The sequence below is a fragment of the Hylobates moloch genome, unplaced genomic scaffold (genome assembly GCF_009828535.3).
Source record: "Hylobates moloch isolate HMO894 unplaced genomic scaffold, HMol_V3 SCAFFOLD_6, whole genome shotgun sequence".
NCBI lineage: Eukaryota > Metazoa > Chordata > Mammalia > Primates > Hylobatidae > Hylobates > Hylobates moloch.
In genome coordinates, this window is record NW_026652281.1 from 72,320,151 (window position 1) to 72,331,825 (window position 11,675).

An 11,675-nucleotide genomic window follows, 5' to 3' on the forward strand; every position below is an offset into this window, starting at 1 on the left:
AGTTCTGGTTAAGACTCTGCTATTCTGTATTAGTACGTTCTCACACTGCTATAAAGACATACCTGAGACTAGGTAATTTATAAAGGAAAGAGATTTAATTGACTCACAGTTCCACATGACTGGGGAGGCCTCAGGAAACTTACAATCATGGTGGAAGGTGAAGGGGAAGAAAAGACCTGCTTCGCATGGCGGCAGGAAAGAGAGGGCTAGCAAAAGCAGGGAGAACTGCCTTATAAAATCATTGGATCTCATGAGAACTCACTTCCTATCATGAGAAAAGCATGGGGGAAACCACCCCTTAATCTAATAATTTTCCACCAGGTCTCTCCCTAATCCCTTGGGGATTACAATTCAAGATGAGATTTGGATGGGGACACAAACCTCAACCATATCACATTCCTAGCTCTGCAGATTCCTCATTTCATAAAATGGGGATGTTTGGACTCATAGAAAACACAGCAGCCATTACTGCTCACACCTGTAATCCCAGTACTTTGGGAAGCTGAGGTGGGTGGATCACTTGAGACCAGGAGTTTAAGACCAGCCTGGCCAACATGGTGAAACCCTGTCTCTACTAAAAACACAAAAAATTAGCTGGGGACGGTGGCTGTAATTCCAGCTACTCGGGAGGCTCAGGCAGGAGAATCACTTGAACCTAGGAGGTGGAGCTTTCAGTGAGCTGAAATTGCACCACTGCACTCCACACTCCAGCCTGGGCGACACACTGGGACTCTGCCTCAAACAACAACAACAACAACAGTTAAATAAGTTAATGCATTTGAAGTGTTTTGAAGAATTCTTAGCACATAGTAATGGCTAGTACCAGACATTGTGCCACACGCAACCCTGAATTATTTCAGCTACACCATGAACCCTGTGAAAAAGGGATTCTTATACCCATTCTGCAGATAGGAACACTGAGGCTCAGAAAGGGTGAAGCCACTTGCCAGAGCCCCATTAACAGGAAACGACGAGGCTGGAATTTGAACCCAGGTCTGGGGACCACAGAGCCTATATCCTGATCCACCATGCTGGCAAGTTCTAAGGACATTTCCTCTTCCAAAACAAAATGGTGGATTTGTGTTTCAAGATGTTGTTAGCATGCAATTTGTGGTATTTTTTGGAGCTCTTTATTCCAGCTTATCCCAAATCCCTGGTTTCAGGGGTTGGCATGCTTTTCCACTTTAGCCACATATTTCTCTGTGTCTCCATCCCTGTTTTTCCTCGATCCTCCCTCTAGATTCTTCTTCTTTTTTTTTCTCCACCTGCTGTGACCCCATTGGTGTTTTTTGGTGCTTCTTGCAGCTTTCCCAACCCCTGAGTTTGTGAATTGGCAGCGTGGTGGGCCATATCAAGCCTGCAGATATGTTTGGTTTGGCTCACAAAGTGATGGCTCACATAGTGTTTTTGAAATTTTTGAATTAGTTGCCAACATGTGAAACAATGGACATTTCATATAAAAATCTGGATTTCTAGATTTTTTGAACAACTTGGCAACACTGAACCACCGGCTGGAAAGCGGAGTGGCAGTGGCACTTTCTAGCTCCCTCAGTCCCTATCTTTCCTGTTGTGGTCACTCCCACTTCTCTCGACCTGGTCTGAATGTTGGTTATCATTGAGGAGCGTTTGCTGCTGTTTTCTTACATGAAAGCTGAGAAGCAGTACTGAATACCGCCCTGTCATTTCTTCACTGTGTGACCTTGGGGAAGTGTCTCAAAGTTATCACCTGAAAAATGGGTATAATACATGCCTCAAAGAATCGTCAAAGAATCATAAGTTAAATGAGGCCAGGCGCAGTGGCTCATACCTATAATCCCAGCACTTTGGGAAGCTGAGGTGGGTGGATCACTTGAGGCCAGGAGTTTGAGAACAGCCTGGCCAAAATGGTGAAACCCCATCTCTACTAAAAACACAAAAAAATGAGCCGGGCATGGTGGCGCATGGCTATAATTCCAGCTGCTCGGGAGGCTGAGGCAGAAGAATCGCTTGAACCTGGGAGATGGAGCTTGCAGTGAGCTGAAATCGCGCCACTGCACTTCACACTCCAGCACGGGCTACACGGTGAGACTATCTCAAAAAAAAAAAAAAGTTAAATAAGTTAATGCGTTTGAAGTGTTTTGAAGAATGCTTAGTACATAGTAAGCACTATAAGTGTGTTAGCAATTATTAAGAGAAATAGTTTTTTTTTTGTTTGTTTTGTACATCTGTCTCTATAACTGCGAAAAAATAAGAGATGAGGAGAGCCACAGCCTTTCAGAAAAACAGCAGAGAAGCATGATTCTTTGGGTAAGTGAAGCATTTCTTAAAAACTAGATTACTTTGTTCATTTACATTATCTGACTGCTCTTTTAAATATTTGAATTCAAGACACCTGGCCACTATTCTGTTTAAATATTTGAATTCAAGACACCTGGCCACTAAATTTCATGGTGCCCTCTGCAGGGCTGGCATTGGCTATCACCATTTGCCAATATGTTTCAGATCCACTTGGAGGTTCAGCGGCAGGACCCTTTCTGTTCATGATTCTGACTGCATTATCCAGGACAACCTTGCTGGTGGTGTTTGTTGGTCTCTGCCAGCTGTAGCTGAAGGCCATTTCATGTTCTGCACTGATATTATTTCTGGGAGTTTCACTGAATCACAGGCAACTCTTTTAGGAGGACAAATTCCCTAGGCTTATGATGGAATTGATTGCTTAATCCATTGGATCATTCTCTTCTAGTTTGCCAGGGCATGTTGTTTCATTTCTACTTTGAGTGAAATTGTGGATTCATGGAAAAGACCTATGCACAGAGTGATGTGTGGCTACAGGGCATTTACAAGGCTTGAGCACATGGACATGTTAGATGATAAAACAATGCGAGTTACTATTTGCCGAGCTCTTACAATGTGCGAGGCACTGTGAGAAGCCTTTGCATATTTTATTTCTAATTGTCACAGCAACCAATCCAGGGCACAGAAGGTTAATAGCATTTATTGAACTCTTACTCTATGTGAGAGTGAACATGTGCTGAGAATAGTGCTAAGCATTCTTGTAATTTCATTTAATCCTCAAAACAGCCCAATGAGAGAAGTATTGTTATTCCATCTCACAGCTGAAGAAACTGAGGCTCAGAGAAGGTGAGAAATTTGCCCAAGGTCACAGGTTAGCAGTCAGGGGCACAGGATTCAAACCCAGTCAGTTTGACTTCAGAGACCACTGGGATTAACTGCTAAACTCAACTGCCCATTTCTTGCAGATGGGAAAACCGGGTCTCAGAGAGGTGAAGTGTTTATACCTGTGATCACACAGCAAACATGGTTTAGACACAGGATTTAAATCCACATCCAGTTCCAAAGCAATGTATTTTACACTCAACCTCACAAAGCAAAACTAACATGATCATTACAGAAACTAAGCAGGAGCGAAAACTACAAAAATGCTGTACTGGATCCTAGCCCAAAGCCAGCCCAGGCAGCCTCCAGCATAGCTACATCATTGGTCTATGCTCACGTCCTGTCCATGGGGCCATGTCTCCAACTACAGCAACACAGCAGAACCTGGCTCTCCTGGGCCTTTGAGAGACCCATTAATAATAACTTGGCCAAGGTCACACAGTGATTTATTGCCAGAGCAAACCTGGAATGATGAAGTGCTCTTTTTCTCACTGCTATAACAGGAGTCCTATGGTCAAATGTGCCTAAGGATGAGTCATGCAGGTTACAAAGGTCAATTAGGCATGCCATTAGGGACTATTCAGAATTGGAGTGCTGGCCAGGCACAGTGGCTCTTGCCTGTAATCCCAGCACTTTGGGAGGCTGAGGTGGGTGGATCAGCCGAGGTCGGGAGTTTGAGACCAGCCTGACCAATGTGGAAAAACCCTGTCTCTACTAAAAATACAAGATTAGCTAGGCATGGTGGCACATGCCTGTAATCCCAGCTACTTGGGAGGGTGAGGAAGAAGAATCGCTTGAATCCGGGAGGCAGAGGTTGCAGTGAGCCAAGATTGCACCATTGCACTCCAGCCTGGGCAACTAGAGCAAAACTCCATCTCAAAAAAAAAAAAAAAAGAATTGGAGTGCCTATGTGGTTTTGAAAGGGGCAGCCAACCAAGAAACTATGATTCAAATACACAATGGAATACAATACAGCTGTATAAAAGAATGAGAAAGCCATCGTGGATGGTTAATATATTAACTGGAAAAAGAGTAAATGTGGGACAGTGTGTATAATATGCTCATTTTAGGGACAGTGAAAAAAAAAGGGAGAGTTGAAATCTATAATTCATATTTTCTCGGATATGCATGAAGATATGCTGAAAGAATACATAAGAAGCTAAAACACTAATAACAGTGGTTACCTCTGTGATGGTGGGTTTGAGAAGTGGTGAACAGGAGAAAGTGATGGAAGGGAGACTTTCCAACATGTGCCTTTTTATGTTTTTAGGCTTTGAGTCACATGAATATCATTATCTATTTAATGCAAAAAAAAAAAAAAAAAAAAGAAGAAGAAAGGAAAAATAAAATAAAGCAAGCAGCTATTCCTCAGCTCCAGAAAATTGCTGTCTTCTGGGCATGTGAATCTAATGTCAATTCTTCTGGTGTTTTGAAGGGAACTTGGAAATCTATTTTTTAAAATTTCCAATTTTTAATTTCAAATTATTCACTGGTAGTATATAAAAATACAATAGGTTTTTACATACTAACCATGTATCCTGCAAACACACTGAACTCACTTATTAGTTCTTAGGAGTTTTTTTGGTGTGGAGTCTTTGCGATTTTCTAGGAAGGCCATTGTATCATCTGTGAACCGAAACTACTTAATTCCTTCCTTTCTGTATAAATTTTATTTCTTTTTCTTGCCTTATTGCACTGGCTAGGACTTCTTCTAGTACAATGTTTAATAGGAGTGGTGAGAGCAGTCATCCTTGCCTTGTTCTGGATCTTAGGGAAAAAGCATTCAGTTTTTTCATCATTAAATGTGTTGTAAGACATAAGTTATTTATAGATGCTCTTTATCAAGTTAAAGAAGTTATTTTTCTTTTCCTAGTTTGATGAGTTTTTATCACAAATTGATGTTAAATTTTATCAAATGCTTTTTCTGCATCTATTGAGATGGATCATATGCCTTAAAATTTTTTTTTTTTAGTTTGTTAATATGATAAGTTATACTGAGTGATTTTCACATGTCGAACCAGTGTTGTATTCCTGGGATAAACTCAAGTTGATTCTGACGTGTTATTCCTCTTATATATTGCTGGATTAGGTTTGCTAATATTTTGTTGATGATTTTTGTGTCTATGTTCATGAGGAACATTGGGTTGTAGTTTTCTTTTTTTGTAATGTCTTTGTCTGGTTTGGATAAAGCTGGTGTCACAAAGTGAGTTGGGATTTTTTTCCTAATTTTTAAATGATGAAAAAATAACTTATAGAGTACTTACCATATTCCAGCCATTGTGCTCAGGGCTTAGCCCATTTAATCTTCACAGCAACCCTATGAACTGTAGACTATTCTTATAATCACCCCCAGTTTAAAGATGGAGAAACTGAGTCACAGACTGGTTAAAGTCACTTGCCCAAGGTCATATAACTTGTAAACAGCACAGCCAGGACTCAGACCCCAGAGCTCCAGCTCCAGAGTGTGTCCTTTTAACCTGTTTATTCCATTTTCTCTCATTAAAGATGTTTACAAGGTAAAGAAAACATATCTGCAGGCCTCAGTCCAGCTGACAGATCACCAGTTTTCTACTTCTAGTTGACAACAATGGTGACTACCATGTGTCAGGCTTATTTACTATCTGCCAGGCTACAAACTCATCATCTGCCTTCATCTTGCACCAACCCTCAAAGGCAGATGTTACAGATGTTATCATCCTCACTTGGCAGTGGTGGAAATGCACCCTTCTGCTGGGCGACATGCAGTTTCAAGCTATCATTTCTTTCCTCACCTTGTCTTTCTGCACATCCATGGCACTCTTTAGAAGGTAATTTTTTTAAAAATCTCTCAAATCTCAGTTTAATTTCACACTGCTCCTTCCTTATCAAGCTGGCCCACCCATCCTCCCTCTCACTGTCTTCCCCCAGGGGCTCAAGTTCATCATTTTCTCCTGCATTGCTGTCTCTTTTGTACTGTCTCATTCCAGTTGGCCCAATGAGTGTCCCAATCCTTCCTTTTTGGCTCTGCTGACTTATTTTGTGTGTCTCGAGAAGTGAGAAACATCTTGCCTACTTAAAAAGGAGGAGGAAAGAGGAAAAGAGATGGAGTTTTAGGAACAGGTGGGACACTGATTTTCTCCACAGAGCACAGAAAAGAGGGACAGAGGTTAGTTCAAACAACTGCCTGGCAGTAATGAAGGTGAAGCCATACAACAAAATTGCACTGTTTGCCTTATTGCACTGTTTAATAAGGCAGCATGTATGCATGCTGGCTTGACTGTGTGACAGTAGATAAGATGCTTCGTTTTTCTGAGTCTCAGTTTGTTCATTGTAAAATGAGTTCGAAGACAGTATAGGTCACAGAGATGTGGCAGGGATTAAGTGTAATACTATAGGTGACAGAGATCCAGTGTGGAGAAGGCACTGAGTGAGGAATAAGTGCTTTTCTTGGACAAGGCACTGTGCTAAGCCATTTTTACGTAGATGATCTTATTTCATATATACCACCTGTGTGGGTAACAGGTACTACTGTTGCCCCCATTTTGCAGATGGGGAAAATTATGATGAAGAGAGGTGAACAGTTCTTAAGTGGCAAAGCTGTACCCATATTTCACATTAGAATTCCTTCAATCCTACACCAACCAGTTAAAAATTAGACTGTCTGGGGCAATCCCCTAGCTCTTCTTCCCAACCTAGAGACTGAAGGTAGTCAGAGACATCCACCACTTTCCTGTGATACTAGCTTTGCTGTTGCTAAACATTCAGGCACTCCCCATCCATCCCTCAGTTCCCACCCACGTCTCCAACCACTACTGCCAGAATTTGGGAAACTTGGGGTGAGTCCACTGCCAGGAATAGTGATTCAATTAAAATCTCAGTTTTCAACAATGTGAGCAAGACCTGCGGTCTGTTACTCCACACCCAGCAAAGCTGTGTCTCCCAGTCAGTGGTGGAGTAATGAGAGTTTGCTAATTGCTAGTGGATGGGGAAGGGAGGTGATGGGTGGGGACCACTGTGGTGAGCTCAACACGAGGAGTTACATGCTGACCTGAATGCTTTCTTCTGTGTATCTCAGTCCCTCCTCTGGTCACTGGTGGGGCTGAGCAAGCAGACCCCCCTCCTTACAACTTGATCAGCTTCATGATAACTATGACTGCAGCGGTGCAGTGTCAATCAATGAATGTCAGGCACCAAGGCGAGCGTTTCACTTGTGCTATCATCTGCAGCAACATCCTTACTTCTCAACACCACTCCAGGGGATAGCTACCCTCATAATTCCCATTTTACAGTTGGGGAAACTGAGGCACAGACATGAAAAGCTTGCAACCTCACCCCAGCAGAACCTGGATTAACACTCACTCTTCATTGCCAGGACACGCTTGTCTCCCCTTATGGTATTAAGAGATTGACTTAAAGAATTCACCTTTGAACCAGCCTTGTGGGCTGTTAACAAAACTGCTAACAGACCAAGACTTTTGATTAAGCCTGGCCTCCCCAATCATTCTTCTCTAGGTTGCTTGGTCCTTATGCATCCATCTGCTGTCTTTGGAATCATGCGCTTCCATTTGGGAGCTCCTGGAACTCAGAGACTGCATCCTAGGTGTCTTTGTGTCCTTTTGACACCCAGTTAATACTTGGCATACCATAGTGGCCAAAACTATTAGTTGAGGATATGAAGACATCAACAACAGCTAAATCCTAATCCTAGCTTCATACTTTTAAGTTCCCAAACTCTGGGCTAAGCCTGTGGCTAGCACAGTGCCTGGCATACAGTAGATGTCAATGCTGTGTGTCAGGAAGGCCCTAGCTGGCATAGGAGTTGGGATGTGAAGGTGCGAGGTACCTTGGCTTCCACCTTGAGGTCTTTGAAAGCCTAAGCTTTTCCTCATTTCCTCCATCCTCTTGTCCCTGCTTTGAACTCTTGAAGGGTCAACCTCTGCTTGTCTTTGTTTCTGTCCCTTAAATGGTTTCATTAGAAAAGCCTGGGATAGTGAGTGAGTGGCTACCTCACTCAGTAGAGGAGGTGCAAGGGTGGGTGGATTGTTGGGGGGACATTCTGATGGGAAGGCTGAGGGGGAAAGAGGTTCTGACACTTTTCCAGTTCAGCAAGCATCACCAAATAACCAACCTTCTCAAAAACCCATTTCCCAAAACAGTGCTCTGGGGAGAGAAGCTCGGAAGGCCTGAAGAGGGGAGGTGGAACCTGGACTGAAATCAATCCCAGCTCAAGGTAATTACAGGACATGTGCTACCACACCGGCAGGGCAAATCAGAGGCTGAGCTGCTCTCCTAGGGCAGCCAGGGCGATTAGTTAGGAATAAAAGCCTCATCACTGGCTTGGGGAGAGAGGCTCACACTATTAAACTTGCGCTTTCTGAATGCCTGCCAAATTTGGGAGGGGGGATTTATTGAAACAATCTCATCAGGGGCCCTGACTGCCAAGCCGAATGTTTGGGAAAGGAAATCTCAGCCAGGCTCTCAGAAATCCAGCTCCCAAGTTCCCAGGATCGCAAGATACTAAGGTTCGCAGACTAAGAGATGACTAGGGAGATGATGCTAAGATTTTAGGCTGTACACTGGATTTTTTTCTCTTTCTCTCTGCTTCTTTCAGTCCCTCTCTCCTCTCTGCATGCAAGTAATCTTTAGGAATCTATCTGCCACTGAGACTGCCTGCAAGGAGGGTCCGCCCAAAGCTGGAGCCCCAGGAAAAAAACCTTTCTCTCTCTCTCTCGCTCTCTCTCGCACACAGCCCAGGTAAGCACTCCCTCCTTCTCGGCAGCTCAGCTCTCTTCAGGAATTCAGCACAAGTCTCAGCCACACTTTGGAAAGGACATTAAGATGTGGGATCAGCCAGACATCCGCAGCAGCCATGAGCTGCCCAGGGTGGGTAGACCTGGAGGCCAAGCCAGGGGGCCAGGCATGTCCTCAAGGAGACTGTGACCTCCTGAGGTGGCAACCACCGCAGGCTGCCCTGTGTGTCTCTGCACCCTTGCCCTGGCCAGGGCATGGTCCCAGAGCCAACCCCTGATTCTCCTTAGCCAGCTGGGAGACCCTTTTCTTGCTAGGCATCCTTTCTCCATTCCAGTGCCCCCCGAGCAAGAGAGTGCTCAATGTCAGGGTCTCCAGCTTCATCTCGTGTCAGGCGGGGACACGCAGAGGGGCAGAGGTGCCCCAAGTGGGGTGGACGTGCAGGGGCCACGAGAGAAGGGAAGCCTTCACGAAGCCTTCTGTCCAGAACATGCAGTCAAGCCAAACACACACAAAGCCCTCTACGCCCCCACCCCATGAAAGCCGCCCCCTCCAGACGCGCGCACAAATGCACCTTCGAATCCATGCTCACATGCCCAGCCCATCGCCCGCCGTCACAGTCATGACACACACACACACGCGCGCGCGCGCGCGCACACACACACACACACACACACACACACACACACACACACGGTCCCCAGCTAGGGCACAGCAACTTCCTTTCCCCCCGTGTGGAAATGTCCATAGTTGCCCTTAAAGCTTAAACTTTTTCCGACGGGGCGCCAGGGAACGCACGGGGGAGGACGGGGGATTCTGGGTAGGGTTGCCCGGCACTTGGGGGTCCTGGCTTCCCTCCCTCTCCCCCACGCCCCTCACCTGGTAAACCGAGGCACAGCAAGAGGCTGTAGTAGACCACGGGCACGAAACCCAAGCCGCAGGCCGAGCCGGGGGACCACCAAGACAGCGAGCTGTTGGCTGCGAGGTGGGCGTGAGTGTGCTCCATGAGCGCGCCCCTCGCTCCCCTTGCCGCTTCGCGCCCGGCCTGCCAGCCCGACTCTGGTCGCCGGCTAGGTGGTGGCGGCGGCGGAGGCAGCAGCTGGAGCAGCAGCGCCTCTCTCCCCGCAGGACTGGCTCCTACCCTTGGCCGTGATCCCCTCTGCTCTCTCCGCACCTGCCCGCCCGGAGTCCTGGCTCAGCCCTCCCGCAGGGCGCGGGGAGCAGGGTGCGGGGCGCGCGGCGCGGGGCCTCGGGAGGGGCTCCCGGAGCCCGTCTGTGCGCCTCCCACCTCGGACCCGCTCCACTCCCGCCTCAAAGCCGGGGGGCTGGGACGCCGCTCCCCGCAGCCAATCAGCGGCTGCCTGGACGCGGAGTGTTTGTGGGGTGGGAGGGATGCGGAAGAGCAGGGGTCCCAGCCGCCTCGCTTGGCTCCAGTTTCAGGGGAGAAGATGCTGTTAGACCTGGGAACCCCGAAGGAAGACCGGAGTGGAAAACAGGCTACCCGCTATCTCCAACCCCGAGGGAGGGGCGTGGTATGGGTGGGATCTGCTTCTCCCGCAGCGGTTCCTCACTCCTCCAGCGTGTCCTCAGTTTGCCTTTCTCCACTCTCCTCGCAGCCACCTCTCTTGCCCCTCGCCAATGCTTCCCGGCCATCTCCAGATAGAGGATTCTATACCTAGGGCAAAGAACGGGGTAAGGGGTGGGGCTGTTGGAGCAGCGAGGATGCTAAAGCGTTGTCGGTTTTCCTGGACAAGGGAAGCGGAGCTTGCCGGCTCTGGAAAGAGGGGTGCGTGCATCCCTGTGCGTGTGTGTGGCGACTCTGGGGGTGGCCGCCGGTGGACTGTCCCCTAACCGGAGTGCGTTTGAAGAGGATACAGACCGGCTAAGAGAAGCCCCTCCTGCATGCCGCCCTTCAGTCAGGAATAAGGATGTTGCAGCCACTCAAACACGCACTCGCCCACGCTCACACAAAGACACACAATACCCAGGCATGCGGTGTACTCACACGCTCACTCAGGCACGGGTATGCCCTCCCATCGCACACCTAGACCCTTGAAAACACGCAGGCATCCTCATCACCGTGCACAAGACCACACTCACGGGACGCTCCAAACATACAAAAACGCACGCGGGAGTCACGGGGGCTTGTCTAGAGTGCTTGAAGGTTGTGTGAAGGGTAGCACTGGTAAAGCAGGTGGGATCCAAGAAATGTGGGTGGGTGGTCCTTTCTCCTCTGGGCAGGCAGGCGGAGGGTTCCCGGTGTGGCCACCACAGAGTTGAGGAGAAAGAGAGAGATAGAGATAGAGAGAGAGAGAGAGAGAGAAAGAGAGTCTGTCTGGGGCTCAAGACAGTGAGTGTGAGAGAGTTAAAGATTCTGCAGGAATACCCAGGCCAGGCATCCCCAGGAGCAAACTGTAGCAGCTGCCTATGCAAAGAGCTGTGATGGATCTGAGAAGCCTAAGACCCCCCCAACCCCCCCCCCACCCCCGCTGCTTCCCAACGCCCCTCACCCCTCTATCACGTCCATTCCTGGAGACAAAGAACTGGCTGAGCTTTCCCCAGCCTCTTCTAGGTCTCCCAACGTGGAGCAGACCCCTGGCCCTCAAGACCAGCAAAGAGCATGTATCCAGTTCTTGTCTTTGTTAGGGGTTACCGCAGGCAGGGATGGGGGACAATCTAGGGCAGAGCGGAAATCCCCAAAGCATACAGAGTCAGGCAGTCTGCATAAGGGGGGCATCTACTGGATCTAGCTGGGTCTGTGGTAAGCAAGGAGGCACGTGGCCCCACAAAAG

The 11,675-nt window shown here is 47.5% G+C and overlaps 1 protein-coding gene across 1 annotated transcript in view; it reads right to left on the reverse strand.

The window, feature by feature from the left end:
- GPR139 (G protein-coupled receptor 139) overlaps positions 1-10,160 on the reverse strand; it is a 45,990-nt gene extending 35,830 nt beyond the window's left edge. The window contains exon 1 of the mRNA XM_032155916.2: positions 9,763-10,160. Coding sequence (XP_032011807.1) covers positions 9,763-9,889 — 127 coding nt within the window. The 5' untranslated portion in view covers positions 9,890-10,160. The remainder of the gene's footprint in view (positions 1-9,762) is intronic.
- Between the last annotated feature and the right edge of the window lie 1,515 nt (positions 10,161-11,675).